This window comes from Batrachochytrium dendrobatidis (assembly GCF_000203795.2).
Source record: "Batrachochytrium dendrobatidis JAM81 unplaced genomic scaffold BATDEscaffold_3, whole genome shotgun sequence".
Taxonomy (NCBI): domain Eukaryota; kingdom Fungi; phylum Chytridiomycota; class Chytridiomycetes; order Rhizophydiales; genus Batrachochytrium; species Batrachochytrium dendrobatidis.
Window position 1 is genome coordinate 1,477,995 of NW_006281101.1, and position 15,621 is coordinate 1,493,615.

The 15,621-nt window shown below is 41.2% G+C and overlaps 5 protein-coding genes across 5 annotated transcripts; 3 read left to right on the forward strand and 2 right to left on the reverse strand.

The window, feature by feature from the left end:
- The first annotated feature begins 5 nt into the window (after positions 1-5).
- BATDEDRAFT_36763 (uncharacterized protein) lies at positions 6-3,213 on the forward strand. The gene is made up of 3 exons (XM_006677425.1): positions 6-211; positions 2,099-2,668; positions 2,731-3,213. The coding sequence occupies exons 2-3, from the start codon at positions 2,116-2,118 to the stop codon at positions 3,135-3,137; spliced, it is 960 nt and encodes a 319-aa protein (XP_006677488.1). The 5' UTR covers positions 6-211; positions 2,099-2,115; the 3' UTR covers positions 3,138-3,213.
- Positions 3,214-5,685: 2,472 nt separating this feature from the next.
- On the forward strand, positions 5,686-7,502 carry BATDEDRAFT_3220 (uncharacterized protein; the record flags this gene model as incomplete). The annotated part of the gene is made up of 10 exons (XM_006677034.1): positions 5,686-5,763; positions 5,863-6,016; positions 6,085-6,186; positions 6,252-6,366; positions 6,435-6,466; positions 6,568-6,699; positions 6,774-6,882; positions 6,961-7,097; positions 7,165-7,241; positions 7,323-7,502. Coding segments are annotated over 10 exons (1,116 nt in total), but the record flags the coding sequence as incomplete, so codon positions are not given.
- Positions 7,503-7,681: 179 nt separating this feature from the next.
- On the forward strand, positions 7,682-9,035 carry BATDEDRAFT_87016 (cell proliferation protein CDC123; the record flags this gene model as incomplete). The annotated part of the gene is made up of 4 exons (XM_006677513.1): positions 7,682-7,917; positions 7,986-8,416; positions 8,489-8,611; positions 8,707-9,035. 4 exons carry the CDS (start codon positions 7,682-7,684, stop codon positions 9,012-9,014), a joined length of 1,098 nt encoding a protein of 365 aa, XP_006677576.1. The 3' UTR covers positions 9,015-9,035.
- A 2,418-nt stretch (positions 9,036-11,453) lies between these two features.
- On the reverse strand, positions 11,454-11,666 carry BATDEDRAFT_7267 (uncharacterized protein; the record flags this gene model as incomplete). Its single annotated transcript, XM_006677044.1, has 1 exon — positions 11,454-11,666. A coding segment is annotated over one exon (213 nt), but the record flags the coding sequence as incomplete, so codon positions are not given.
- Positions 11,667-12,977: 1,311 nt separating this feature from the next.
- Positions 12,978-15,274, reverse strand: BATDEDRAFT_87017 (uncharacterized protein). The gene is made up of 6 exons (XM_006677616.1): positions 14,834-15,274; positions 14,382-14,518; positions 13,919-14,107; positions 13,447-13,848; positions 13,259-13,361; positions 12,978-13,193 (listed from the first exon to the last, which is right to left on the reverse strand). The coding sequence occupies exons 1-6, from the start codon at positions 15,158-15,160 to the stop codon at positions 13,122-13,124; spliced, it is 1,230 nt and encodes a 409-aa protein (XP_006677679.1). The 5' UTR covers positions 15,161-15,274; the 3' UTR covers positions 12,978-13,121.
- Between the last annotated feature and the right edge of the window lie 347 nt (positions 15,275-15,621).

Genomic DNA, 15,621 nt, shown 5'->3' on the forward strand with positions numbered 1-15,621 from the left:
TTTCACTCCACCACAAATCTTAGTATTGTTTTACGCCATTGGCAATATCTGGATAAGAATCGACTCTGCAACAACCTACTATCTAGCCAGTCTGGCAAGCTTTACTGTATTCAACCTCTATCGTTTTGGTTGATTCCTCAACCCAACTTTTACATTTTTTGGATTCAACTCCAGCCAGAACGCCATCTAAAAAGTGCAAGGCGCTGCGCAGGTAAATACAATGCATGAATATTATCCAGTGACTATTCTGAATCGGCACTCTTGTTCTATCAACTGTTGTCCTTCAGCTATGAATACAACACACTTTAAAAGAATTGGAGGCAATGGTTGGTAGCAAAGCCCAGTGTTGCCGTCAAATTGATTTGTTCCAACAAGGTTAGCCCAAAGTTGAAGCGATTGGAATGTGTGCTCGAGCTAGATGTAGTAACTTGACCTCTATGCAAGCTACTTGCTAGTAGCAGCCTTGATACTATCCCCACACCTTTGCCACTTGTTCCCTTCAAGGAGCTGTATTAAGGGACTTGAACTCCTTTGAAAATAGTCCACAGAAGCATAGGGTGGCTCCAAGGAAGGGTTTAGGAAAGGAAATGGATACTGTCCTAGAGTTGTTTAGCAATAGACAGGGTGAAGTGATGAGTGTTGGGTCTAGCAGTGCTATGCAACTCGAGACATGTAGCTTCTAGTATTCTGGTTGGAGTCATCAAAGCATGAGGGCGGATCTCATGCTCCAGTATCACATGATATAGGTATAAGCTGTTTGCAACCAAATAGGGTTTGAGCAAGTCAGTAGTGCTGGTCATTGGATTGCAATTCAGCACTACATTGCTTTGGATTTACGGCGAACCTCCCTGATGGATTGAACCGCAATCCATGCAGAATTCCATGTTTATTTTTAAAAGTGTAGCCTATGCGCTATAGTCAAGTGCGACCATGCAGATTTCACAGCACTGTCTTGAACACAGGAATAGAGTTTGAAAGCCTTGGACTGACGTTGCGTGTCTATACATGGACACAACTGATGGCCAAGTAGATTTGGTTTTAAAAATCGTGCTTTGCAGTTTGGTATTTGAATATGTCCAATTCTTTTGGCATTGCATATCTGAATATAGTATCAGCCTCATCTCATTATGCCTTTCCCCACAATAGCCCGTTTTTGTTGATCAGGTTTATCCATGGATAGTCCAAAGCCATGCGTGCTGTTCTGCCGCATAGCTGTTTTCGTGCCAAAAAACAATATTTGTTACAGCCATATTCACGTAAATGGAAATTGTATTTTTGTGCAATTCACTGCCTCTACTTTGAAGACAGCGATTGACTATCTGTTGTGCTTTTCTATTGGAGATGGACTTTGATGGATATTCTCAATTTTTCAAAACATATACCCATCATATGATGCCCACAATTAAGCTATGGTTTTTGACCAAGATGATCTTTGAACCGCCCTTTTTCTTTTGTTGTATTCCAATCTCATATTCGCGTTCAAGACAACAAGAACTGCAACACTTGTTTCTATGTCAGTCATTGAATGTTTGACTGGCATAGAGACAAGTGTGGGGTTGATTGAAACTGATGTGAATATTTATCGTTGTACAAAACAGCATGGAGGAGTTGAATTTAATAAGCAATGTTGCTCAGTGGATTGGCACCCATCATTCACAAGACTGGCTGTTTGTTGTGTATTTGGCACCCTGATTGTGTTCCACTTATGTGAATACGGCTGAAAAGCTCTCCATTCCACATCGCTACGCAGCCCTGACATCACCCTATTTTGCTTTACTCGTTTGTCAGTCTTTTACAGCAGTGCCATAAATGATGATGGCCTAGCGAAAGCTACTCCACACTTGCTTGACCACACGCAGTAATCCGTTGTATTTCGAGTCAATTCCACGCAGTGTTCCATTTTAAGCCTGCCACTTATTTACAAAAGCTTGGCGCGACAAATGCTTCAACTGGTGCTGACTTGAAACGGTTTAGTTTCCAATTCACTATAATTAGCTCCTGCTTGACCATCTTTCCAATTCTTTTTATTTTCGTATCGAGTGTCGATTCAGACCGACCCAAACTATTATTGTACTTTAGTAACCCATTACTGTTTTAGAATCTACATAAGCTCTAATGGGTCAGCCTGAACAGGATATATCAGGAAACGATAGTGCCTATGGCTCACCAGTGACATGCTACAACCACCACCGACACTCTTTTGATACTTCAGTGTCTACGTCAGTGCCCCTTCCTCGCTTGGACTGCATTGATTTTACATTTGGGGCCAAACCCATTAGTCTATTTACTAGAATAGGGAGATGGTACCTTCTCATATCAGTCCGATTGATTCCTTTGTTGTACTGTCTGGAGATAGTGTTCTTTTCACTGCTGTTTGCCATGGTTAGGATGCACAACAATGTTGAGCTAGAATCCTACATGCCAGCCATTTTTTCAGGAATTCTTGCCGTATCATTGGTGTTGTCGCTCGTGCTGGTCGGAGTAGACTATCGCAGTGCACGTCGTATAGTGATGAGTAGCTCCATCAAGGGAGCAGTGATGAACCACCTGGCATACTATTATTTTTCAACAGGATGTACTAGACGATATGAGTTTCTATCCAAGATTCGAAACTCGGGTGACAAGATGTTTGATTCATTAGCCTTTTTTGTTTATTTCCGTTTAAAAGGTAAGGTTTTGTCATGTTGATATTAGTTTTGACACCATGCTCACGCATTTTGGATAACATAGGATGGAAGTATGTTGTAACTCAAATACCAAGACAATGGGGATACATGCTGTTTGTGTGGTGGTTTATTATTGTTGGCAATCCATTAAAGCATCAACGAGAAAGCTCGTTGCATGACACCAACTCCGACCAAGGGATTGGATCGAACCTTTTGCCAGCCATTCCAGATATGCTTCAATCCAACACACTCCCGCAGGCCATGTTTATCATGGCATCACTTCTTATTTTGGCATGGATGGTGCAACTAGCGAGCCTGATGATTTCGGTATTAATATATCCAGTGCTGCTGGCACTCATTCCCATGCCGAGTCTGGAAGGATACTGCAATGATGTGATCCAGGAACGCACGGAGCAACTACTGATTGAGATGAATGTTAAGCGATACGAATCACAAACCATACTTGTCTAGCAGACTGTAATTTTGGAATCCTTTAGGAAGGATTGTGTTCTGTATAAAAGATCTTTAATGAAGAACAGTTTGTACCAATATTGAGTTGCATTCGAACATGGTCGAGTAAAGGTTAGTTTTATTCAAGTTGGTTTCTCGTCTGGCATTCAACAAGCATGCAGGAAGTGACCATCAAACCAAGAGATATCTTCAAACACACTGTTGTTGTAGACGAACCCTTCAAGGAACTATGCTGGAACTTTTGTACTCGTCGCAAGAACATATCGTTTGGTCTATTCCGTATTATTCGTAAACCAGTTGCTGGAGAACCAGCAAAGCTGGTTCTAGTGAGTGGGTCCATGAATGAACTAGGAAGAAACTACACTACAAATCAGGACGGAGCTTTGGCTCTAAACAACAGTCCATTGCCTTCTCCAAGACTCGACAAGTCTATTGGCATTCACTCTCCCATCAAAGATCTTGCTGGAAATGTCGATACTAGCCATGTCTTGAATTCAACTGTTCCTGGTGTCAGTCATACAAAAACAGTCCATGGAAGACGCACGACTGTCAGTACTGGCTCTTGTCATCCTCCCACTTCCATCAGATCCAACACTTCTCCAACATTCGCTCTTCATCCTCAAACTATATCACCTAACCCTTCCACTGCTTCCATTACAACCTCACTTCCTGCTGCTGGACTCGCCTTTGCCTCGGCTGATGTCAGCACTCATCCTCACATTCATCATGCCTACAATCCAACCAACTCTGCTAACCTCCCTTTACAACACACTACTGTATCAATGGGTGATCTCAGTGCTTCCACTACTCCACCTATGCTTCATCATTCTGGAAAAGACGGAAGCTTGTCTTCTCTTCGCTCAATCGATAACGCTGTTTCGGGTACAAATAAAAAACAACAACGCCCAAGATTGGATGATCCCGATTTGGAAGAAGTCATTCAAATTGCTCATTACGAAAGTTCAAAGGCTACAATCAAGGGAAACTACTATATTCAGGAACCCGGTACTTAGTAAGTCTATATCCAATCTATCATCTTTTCTCAACCATCCGTCTTGAAATGAATAGTCTCGATGGTTAACCTCGTAATTGACGCGATCCCTTTTCTCTCTGTTTCATCTTCTTGCTAGCATCCTTGTGTTTGATAACAGATTTTCTGTCAATACTTCAAAAAAACTCTTTTTTTTTGTCGCACTCATGGACGTCGAGCCTACTGCTATGGTTATAAAAAAGGAAGTCGAAGGCTGGATGTTGAAAAAGGGAAACCGCAAAATGCAAGGGTTTCAACGTCGTTGGGTAGAGGTCGATTCAAGTGGTTCCCTTATTTATTATAAAAGTCCGGGAAAGTATGTATGTCAATCTCGAGATTCATTTTCTAAAACTCTAACCGTGATTTAAATGCTTTAGTCCAAGTCGTGGCTCGGTTTCATTGTCAACCGCTGCAATTCGACTTGATCATGGTATGTTTTTCGATCACTCTGTCCACCATACAGCTGACTACCAATGGAATCACTAATTTTTTTTTATCCAATGTCTTAGATCATTTGTTGATTGATATTGGCAAGTACTAGCACTCCAATTCATTCTTGACATATCGCTTAACCAATTTTCTCATCCTTGATTTTTTACCGACTCGTATAATATATCTGCTCATTTAGATTCAGGCCAATCCACCTACCATTTCAAAGTTGAGACTTTGCAAGAGTTTGAAAGATGGACAGGCTGTATTGAAAAGTTTGCAGCATCTAGATCAATGCAGCTTGTGGATGAAAACTGCTCATTCCTCAATGACAATCTCAATTTGGTATCCAACCTCAACAGCAGTCCTGCTCAATCTTCTCAGATCACTGATCCAGAGCTTGATATTATTCACCATCAAGTCTCGACTGTTCTTGTTACACTCAAACAAGAACTCGTGCGTATGAATGATCTAGCCGATACGTTCAAATCCCGCATTGATTCCAAAACTCACTCAAAAGAGCTTGTTCATATTCTCAATAACATTTCTGATACGACATCAAGGCTAATCACTACATCCGCAACAACATCCAGTCAGCTTCACGCATTCCATACACGTATTCAAGGACAACGAGAAAGATCTGGCACAATGATTCAGCAGGCCGAGTCGGCATTTTATGCTTGCTTAAACGACAACAACTGTGTCAGAAAACGATTTGGGTTAGAACCGGTTACTACCGCAACTTTTTTACCCAACGGTGTATTCATGTCTACTTATCACGAGCGTATGGGAAGTGTGACATCTACATTTAAAGATGATGAATTCTTTGATGCCCAGGAAGGAAGTGAGGATTCTTATCGAACAGATTCTGAGGATAGTCTTCAATATAGAGAAGCTGAACAACACGGTCGCTACGAGTCGGATATTATTAAAAGTAGCAGTGGAGGCGTGTCGATGTTGAAATTGAGTACAAGTGTAGAAGACGCAAGACTGGCAATGAGCTCTATGGAACTCACTCCTAAGCTAACTGAGCCTGCTTTGAATAAGATGCACACAGTGCAAAATTTGGCCAACTCTGCTACGCAAGTCATCAAGCGTCGTGTTAAGCTTCCTGCACCTGCCTGTTCGATGCAAAATGTCAGCATTCTCTCCATTTTACGTAATAATGTAAGCTGATCTTATAGATGTGAAGCTGGTTTGACGCTGTACTCTACTTTTAAACTGTGCATCCATCAAACCTTGACAAACTTTTGACTATTTTTATAGGTTGGTAAAGATTTGTCGACTGTAACGATGCCCATTGTACTGAATGAGCCTATTAGCTTATTACAGAAATTATGCGAAGAGTTGGAGTACTCGGATTTACTTGATACTGCTGCGCATACTACTGACCCTGTTGATCGCCTATGTTACATTGCTGGTGGGTTTTTTTGTCGAGACTTTATTACGCAGTAATGTACTTAGTATATTTGATTTGAATGTATATAGGGTTTGTTGTTTCTGGTTACTCGTCTACAGTGTATCGAGCCGCTCGAAAACCTTTCAATCCATTGTTGGGCGAGACATTTGAATTCATTCGACCAGATAAAGGTGAGCTTGTGTAGACATGTGTTTTCATTGTAACCAATTCATCAACCTTGTGTGATGTGGATTAGGATTTAAATTCGTTTCGGAAAAAGTCAGCCATCATCCACCTGTTATGGCATGCTATGCCGAATCAAAAAACTATCGTATTTTTCAAGACTCGTTGCTCAAGACTAAATTTTGGGGGTAATTATTTTGTCCAACAACTGATGCATTTATTCTGATGGCTGATGGTTTGTATATGCTTTATATAGAAAATCAATGGAGCTGAACAATACAGGAACAGGTGAGTCATTTTAATCAATGGATCAGCATTGTATGTCAAACCTACATGTAGATCTTGGGTTAAATTGACCGATTCGTATATTTAAAACTTTGGGTTATTAGTGCATCTCGAGTTTCCAGCTTTAAATGAAGAATATGTGTGGTCCAAGGTCACAACATCTATGCGAAATCTGTTTGCTCCCAGCAGATATCTTGAACACCACGGCATAATGAAGATCTCGAGTCTAACAACAGGTAGGTAACAAAACTGGGCCACTGTTTTATGTGTATCAAATGTTCATCACTTGCTGTGTACTTGTAAACAATAGGATATTGCTGCGAATTGACGTTCAAGGAATCAGGATACTTTACTAGTGCCAACAATGAAGTAGTTGGTGCAGTGTTTAATCCACGTGGACAAAAAGTCATTTCGCTCTGGTATGTACCATTCAAGTCGTTTACAAACCAAATTGTATCATCACTTAATCAATGTTTTTTGAAACAATCAAAACGTAGTGGCAAGTGGGATCATTCATTCAACAAGTTCCTTGACTCGGCACCAGATAAACTACAAGTTATTTGGCGTGCTTCGCCTTTTCCTTCTGACCAGGCAGACAACTATGGATTTACGCAGTTTGCTGTCGAGTTGAATGGTATGTCTAATGAGTTTGATGTTACAAGGTTTAATCTGTAAAGGGCTTTTATTTAAATCTTTGATAGAAATCACGCCAGATATAGTCAATATGCTACCAAGCACTGATGTGCGATACCGTCCTGACCAGCGCATGTATGAAGAGGTAATCATTGCAGTATTATTTCACAAGGTGCTTGCTACAAAGTATTCAGGCTCATTATGCTAACTGTGTGGGATATGTTAGGGTAAAGCGGAACAAGCCGAAGAAGAAAAGCTTCGACTTGAACAAAAACAGCGGGAAACTCGCAAGGCCATGGAAGCCAGCGGGAAACAATGGACACCACAATGGTTTGAGCTTCAGCCAGACGAGCACTCGGAAGGAGGTCGTGCATGGCGATATAAAGGCGGGTACTTTGAGCAACGAGGCAAATTTCCTCATACTATCGATCTGTTTACATAATCTAGTATCATTCGTTTTATTTAGTATCGATTTAGATTTTGAAATAAAATTGGCTTTAATAAGATGCCGAAATTATCGATGCATTTTGAAATTTATTTTATTGGCATTTTCAAGTTTGAATTGCTTATAGAATTGACAATCAAATGGCTGAGCAAACTGAACTAGAGCATCCGACTCGACTGCCATCTCAACAGCAGCAGCCAGAGTCGAATGCAACAGCATTTCCAGGATTCACTATACAGCATGTAAACAACTGTTGTTTTTCTTCATGGTATTCGCACTTTTCGCAATGCACTTTCAAGTCGATTGTAATCCAACCACTTCCAGAAACATTCATCGACTATTTAAATGCGGATGGTATTTATTTACCATCTGAAGTGTAAGCTCATTTCCAGTGTATTGCATCAAGACTGGTGATCATGACATTAACACGATATTTCCAATCAGAAACCATGCACCACTTGCCGAATATGATGTCGACTCGGATACGTCTAGTGAAGTGAATCAAGACGTATCCGATACAGAGGAAGACACACCGAATCCATCGTTTCCTACTCTCGAAGCACACATCATTTCATCCATCACTCGTCTTGGTGGTCGTATTTTCCCCAAACTCAATTGGTCATCACCTAAAGATGCTGCATGGATTACGTTTGCAACAACACTTCAATGTACAACACCTGCAGATATCTTTTTGTTGTTGAAAAGTAGCGATTTTATTGCTCATGATTTGTCCCATGCGTATGAGGAATGTGTGGATTTTGAACCAGGTCATGATCAAGACCGACCCAAAGAGTTTGAACTGGTCCTGCGTGAATGGTTTGATTTGGCTCCATCCATGCAGTTTCGGTGTTTTGTTCATCATGGGGATTTGGTCGGTGAGTCGGTATTCAACTTCTCTTTTCAACCCTATCAATACCGACACTAAACTAACTTTGTTTATTGGTTAGGCATGTGTCAAAGAGATTCAGGCAACTATTTCGAATTTCTTAAACTTAATAGAAATACCATTGAGCTTGACTTGTGCAGATTCTTTGATTCAAAAATCAGTGGAAAGTTTCCTGATCCCTCATGCAAGTATCCTTAGCTTACTTGAATGAAATGGATGTGATCTTTGATCATGTAATGTTGGAGTGGAATTTAACCTGTTTGGATCAACTTGATTTAGATGTGTTTGATGTTTACATGAATGCACGTACAAGAAATATATGGTTGATGGATTTCAACCCATTTGGACCTACAACGGATGCTCTCCTCTACACGTGGCAAGAAATCCTGGAATCCACAGAATCCAAGTTACGCATTGTGGAATCCACCGCAGAAGCAGAACACCATGCTAAATCCAATTTCAGCCATAACCGACTACCCAAAGAGGTATTCGATCTTTCAAACAATGCATCCATTCACGAATTTTCAGAACGGTTTAAACAAGGACTACTTCATGCTCAGTTTGACAAAGTAAGCCCTGAAAGATAAAAATTCATCCATTCAAACATGACAATAAACCATATACTAGTAAAACCTATGTATTTTAAATAGTATAATAGCTAAACCACATCCCTTGATTATTTTTGCTCGTGCAAAAAGTAGACAGCGTATCCACAGATTGTAATTACTTTTGATCTTGTAACAGTCGGATAGTACATGCTATCGTGTATTATAGTTTATACAGCACAAAATAAGCACTCAATGTTCAAAAACAGCACATCACACATAATGAAAAAGTATTACCTTGACAAATTGAATACGTTTTGTCGAGTTCCTCTGTCTAATGTATGACCATGGCGTACATTCAATAGTACATTGTACAAAGCATAAGTAAAACAACTCATACAACCCTTTTAGTCATCTCATCCACTTACCAATGCCTTGTTACAGCTCATACACACCGTGCCTGGCATAATAGAAATTGGCCGAGTAGAATCAACTGAATTGTGTAAAGACAATCCAGTATTATTGCTAGATAACCCTATCGAGTTCAAAGATGAATTCTCAACAGAATTGCCAAATCCTCCAACTCCATTGGCTTGAAACTGATGCAACTGTTTTTGCTGTAGTATCATCTGCTGTTGTTGTAAAGCTTGCATACTAGCTGGGTTGGATTGAAACATACTTGCAAGTGCCAAAATCTGTGCCGATTGATGTGTTACTCCTTGCGTAGTATTAAGTTGAGTTTGACTCGACGATTTCCTCATGGATCGCGATGGTGTATGACGACGTGTCGGATCAAGTAAAAGCTGCTGTTGCTGTTGAGCAATAATTTGCTGTTGGGTGGGCTGAGCCAACTGTGACGTCGTGGTTGGATTATAAAAATGCGAGTTGATGTTCGATGTTAATGGTGTAGGTACTGAATTCAACGTGGATGATGTATTGGAGTGATGTCCACCCACACCACCACGTAATGACTGATTTAATGCATTAGCAAATACAGAATTGAATACTGCACTATACGTTGGATTCATCAATGCCATGTTCAAAGCTGGGTTCAGCGCTGCATTCAATGCTGGGTTCAAGGAAGAGTTGAAAGCAGCGTGAAGTGCAGGATTGACTCCGGCAGTTTGAAATGTAGGGTTAAGTGCAGACATGAATGCATTAACAGATGATCCAACTGACGATTGCAATGATTTGGATGCACGAGGTGTTCGTTGACTTCCACGACGATTTAATCCCAGAGCTTTTGCAGATGCAGACCCAATGGATTTACGTGATGTATTGTAGGATGCAACAGTATGGAACTCTCCCTGTGGTGCTAAACTTTGTAGATACAGTGCTCTTCTTCGGATTGTTTCGGCCAAATTCAGCTCCGTGCTTGTCAAATGAAACAGCCCAGCTCCCACTCTTTGTTTCCGTTTATCAATCAGTGCTAAAATATCGGCTGCGTTGTGTTTCAGCAAATCCGTAACTGAGCAAGACTTGAATCCTGCATTCACATCAGTCTCAATCTGCGCATTGGCTATTGGGTTATGCAGGACAGTGATATCAGAGCCTGATTTTTCAGCATGTACAAGCGTAGAAGCGCAAATGACATCATCCACTTCAGACTGTGCTAAACGTAGCAGTTTGACGATATCTATCTGGCCATGTGTCGAATGAATAATACAAGGCTCCGCGTCTACTTGGGCACATGCGCCTTGGTTGCTTTCCTTTTTAATCTCAGCTTTGGTGCATAACTTGTGGATGGCTTTACAAATATCATATGTACCGTCTGTGATATAGTTGGCTTGACTGGCAACCTCATCTCGTACAACGCTGGAAAGTGGCTGGGAAAATCGATCCATACTTTCAACAAATGATTTACCCGTGGCATTGCCGTGTGTGTGATAAACCCATTGATTGATCCAAGCCTCTGATGCTGGAACCGGTGGTTGAAAGGGTAGAGCTGTCCATGAAAGAGCTAATTTACAAGAAAGATTAAACAAAAGTCGACAACCTCCAAAAGCTTTAAAAATCAAACATTGCATAGAATTCAAAGCACTCACATGAAATAGAGTGTATATCTATTCGACCCATAGAGCACAATGATCTAGGAAACCGAGTTGCAAAGGCACGTTCCAAAGGAGAAAGTTCAAACAGTGGAGGCGCAGGATATCTTGGCAGCGATGGAGTAAAAGCCTTTCCAGTCCGGGGTGGAAGTTTCCATACACCTTCACCTCGAACAAATGTTCCATCCGAGTGCATACACAAAGACATGGCTTCCTCCAAATCCACCACATGTGGAATCTTTTTAGGGTATTTTTTCCGATCCATATCTCGTTTCTTGTACGGTCGAGTGGTTCTAACCATGGTATCGGCTCCATCCATCTCATCTAGATCATTCCCCATTTCTGATCCACCTCCCATTTGATCCAGTCGATCCTGCCTCTCTTCGGCACTTTCAATGGTTACCGATTCACGTTGGATAATACGCTGGCCAGCCTGATCCAGCTTCTCGGCTTCTTTGTAATACAACGTAGCTTTAGAGTTGTATGTCTTTGCATTTTTAATGACAAGCTCAAAATCTTTACAAAATTCAGCACACGAAGAATAAAGATTTGAAGCCACTTTGTTTGCCATGGTCGAAAGATCCATTGGTTCACGAATCACAGTCGAGTAGTCAGTGACAATATTAGGATCCACTGGCTCAAGAAAAAAGCCATACGAGTCTTTTTGTCGAATCATATCAATCATGCGAGAAAGGACTTGCTCAAGAGGAAGTTTGCGCCGTTTGGTTGATCGAGATATACCATCCGCAGGCCGCTCTTTCCGCTTGCGAGAAAATCCTTTCCCCCGCGATTTAGGCCGTTTGGGTTTAGTTGCATTGAGCGTAGCACTTGCAGCCGAGTTGCGAATGGATGTTCTGGATGACGCAGAGGTGTATCCAGATCTAGCCATCAATCTTTCTGATCCAGTCTGTTCACCGCCATCGTCGTCATCCGAGTATTGATTATAGTTGGCATATTGAGCGGTAGTCGATTCTTTATGTTCATCCGAGTCGAATTCACTCAGTTCGTCAAAACTATCAGAAACGGGTGCGGATGATGCTCGAGCATTCTCGTGTGTACGTGCAGTATGTTTAGTTTTGTTGGATATAGCCAATGACTGTGATACTGGAGGAATGATGAGCACATTGGGTCGACGAACGATCGAGTGAATGGATGGTGGAGATAGATTCTCAATACTACTTTCAATATCAGATTCGTCACTATCCACGTCAAGAATATCCACATCCGAAGCACCTGACAATTCATGAGAGGCAGGAAACGAATGGGTTTGGATTGGAGGGTTTGAATGGCTTTGTGATGTGGTTTGAGCTGCAGCTTGTGGACGAGATGGTTGGCGTAAATCTATACGTTTAATAAATGAAGTAGGTTTATGGGGCTGAGAGTGTGGTCTATCCGACTGTTTAGTTGATGGTGGTTTAGCCAACTTGAACGAAATAGTCAGTTTGGGTCGGACTGGATCTATATTAGAATTTTAAATAAGATATGCATGGCTTCAGCTAACCAACTATATGATTGACAGTTTTATATTCCATCCAGGCCCATTAAATATGATGGTTTTGGTGTTGACAAAACCGATGTTGGCTATCAAGTTGTCTGAAAAGTAATCAATGGCTAGAGAACTGGTTACTGATTATAACGACACTATCAAACAGCTACTGTTCAACATACGCCAATGTTCCAATACACTAACATCAATGAATATCCACAATGCACTATTTATGAGCCATACTATCAGAGAGGCCAGTGGGTGGCAGATTGACAGCAGTGGTGCTACATCAATGGGTAAGCCCAGTCATGAATAAGAAACAAAGGTAAATGGAAACTAACCTTTCTCCATGGATGTATTTCAAAATCAAATCGGCCACTGGCTGGAATTCAAATGAAACTCGCCTGGTCGTTGTGCCGCTTTGCTCTGCAATCACTCAAATGGCTCATATTCTATCACGTGGTTTAACTGCAAAGGACTTTAAAAAGATCTTGTATTGGTTTCACATATAGGAAGAGAAGGGATTCAGCAAAGTTGGCTATTTATAAGGGAAAAAACATATTTAAAAGGAAAGGTTTAAAGGTGGGCTGTCAAAAGCCTAATTAGTGTAGGCTATCAAATTTCAATCATCGATGTTCGCTGCCATTTAGCTTGAATGTGCATCATGTTTGGAACGCCAATCTCGGGCTGTTGATTCATGACAAGAGACTTAGTATCCGAATTTTAAACATAATCACACAAGACATGAATACCTTTTCATCTGCTTGTTTAGGCGACTCGGACTCGTCCGTTACCCCAACAAGTTGGCAACGATAGTAGGCACAGCTACCTTTATCAAACTGGCCAAGACATTGCCTGATAGTATAATACAAAAAGGTTCATCTCCATGCATCTCTATACATTGCCATGTATCAAACATTCAAGGTCAAATTCACCATACCAGCAAAATTTGTGGCCGCAGTATAAACAATCGACCTTGTTGCATCCTTCATCACGATTAATTAGAACAGAGCAGTTGGGACACTGCTTACTATTGTCTAGCTTCCATTGGAGACTGGAAATCACATCTACCGATCCGCCATCGGCAATCGTATCGCGAATGCAGTCTGTGCATGATTGTCCAGTGTGATATGGCGATTGGCCACAGGAAAAGCATATGGATTGGTCACAGCAGTGACACATGGCTTGAGGAAAGCTTTTAAGATGAAGAAATTGAAGCTCTTTCCATTTCTCGGAAGAAAGCTCGAGCGATATAAAACATTCTGATATATCGGAAAGTCTCTTTTGTCTTTCCTCTGCCTCCAACTTGGATGAGCGCGTCTTGAGATGGATAGCATTGGGTCTACATATACAGCAAATAAATAAATCTGGCAAGTAACCAGCAAATGCTAAAACCCATCACATGCAAGTACCTGTGATTCAAAAAGTCTCGAACATCTCGCATAAACCAAACATAGATATCGAATACTTCAGATTTACTGCCTTTTATGTGAGTCCTAAATGCTGTTCGGACTTTGGATATAATGGCAAACCCATAAGAATCGACAATTCCTTTATCCGCAACAAGCTCCTCAATTTTAGAAAGTATTTCATCAATTTTCCTAAATGCGACCATGTTTGTGATTAGTAGCGTTTTCAACCTTGACAACTGTGGCATCTGACAAGGACGAGTGTAAACTGCTGTGATTAAAACAAGTGGATTCGACTTTTGACAACTTCCAATAGGAAATGACTAATATCACATTCTTGTATGCGCCACATCCTCCACTAGTTTCTACTACAAGCGCAACAAAAGCAACCACTTTCCAATCATGGTCCAATGTACACATACAGCCCAAAAACACAGCTAGACCAACTCAAAATCAAAGTACACACCTCTCCCGGTGATGGTGCTCTATCAAGGGCTGTGGAGCACAGACAACCTCAGATAAGCAGCTTTCACATGTACGAGTCATTGGTCGGAATGGGCGGTTAAATAGCTTGTACTGCCTTACTGTTTCTTGATCAACATACTATTTTTTAGGGGTGGGTAGTGAATAAGAGATGACAGTTCAACAAGTGCAGATGTCGTATACAAAAGCATGCGAAGGGTATGGGTATGCACATGAAAATAACGCGTAATTCCAATGTGAAAGTTGGAATTAAGTCGATTTGTTTTTAGATGGTCGCAATCGCAGCGACAAATCCGGCCGCACAAAGACCCATGCAAAAAGTTTAACCCCAGAAATTCACAGTAGTTAGTGCATGCCATAGAGATTGAGTTTGGAATAAGAGATGGGCTGGCAGATAAAGACATACAAAAGATAGCGAGGAAGCAAGCAACATACATTTTTCCATTCACACAAGTCGAGGGGATCCTGGCAAACTGGGCAAGTTACATTTTGCACGGAAAGTCCCCAGCTGTTGCGAACAATTTCTGTCATATAACGCTGAAAACAGGAGCGACAAAACTGATCCTTGCAGGACTTGAGGCAAAAGTCATGCGAGGCATCGAAGCAGATACTGCAACGAGTATAGAGATGCTCCAAGTCAGTATCTGATGCGGGAGAAAGTGAAAAGTCCGCAATTGAAATAAGCATAGCAGCAGAAGATGTCGGATCAGAAGGAATTGAGGTAGAGGCAGATAGTGCCGAATTGAATGTTATGGTAGTCATTCGAGTAAAAGATTCAAGTGAGTAATAAACAACGTTAGTGTGGGAATTGTTAATAAACACCCAATGAATCCACAGGCAAGGTAAAAGCAACAAGTGGTGGCTAGAGGTATGTAGTTGGGCTATTGAAAGGAAAGTCAAATCAATCTATTTGCAATAAAAGGGTAGAACCGCAAATAGAGGATCAGGTGGTTAGGCATGACACAAAATGCCACCAAGTGAACATTGGGGCGAAAACAGGCTGACCCAAAACCATTCACATGAACAGACTCCAATATGCTAGCCATGGCCATAGTTTGTATATGGGTACAGACCATGTCATTCATCATCAGTGCAGTAGATTCCAAGTCAAGATGGGTTCAAAAATAAGCGAAAAAGGAAAGCCAAAATCACGACAATATGAGCCGCGTGATAATGGCCGTCGCGTGGTGTAACCAGCTTTAGACGAGTTTAAATCCCGACTA

Excerpts from the sequence above, each read along its gene's own strand:
- BATDEDRAFT_36763 (XM_006677425.1), top strand. The coding sequence starts at position 2,116 with ATGGGTCAGCCTGAACAGGATATATCAGGAAACGATAGTGCCTATGGC. Across the intron at positions 2,669-2,730 it reads TGTTTATTTCCGTTTAAAAG|GATGGAAGTATGTTGTAACT; the intron begins GTAAGGTTTTGT and ends TGGATAACATAG.
- BATDEDRAFT_87017 (XM_006677616.1), bottom strand. The coding sequence starts at position 15,160 with ATGACTACCATAACATTCAATTCGGCACTATCTGCCTCTACCTCAATT. Across the intron at positions 14,519-14,833 it reads ACTTGTGTGAATGGAAAAAT|TATGTTGATCAAGAAACAGT; the intron begins GTATGTTGCTTG and ends CCTAAAAAATAG. Across the intron at positions 13,194-13,258 it reads CTAAACAAGCAGATGAAAAG|CCCGAGATTGGCGTTCCAAA; the intron begins GTATTCATGTCT and ends ATGAATCAACAG.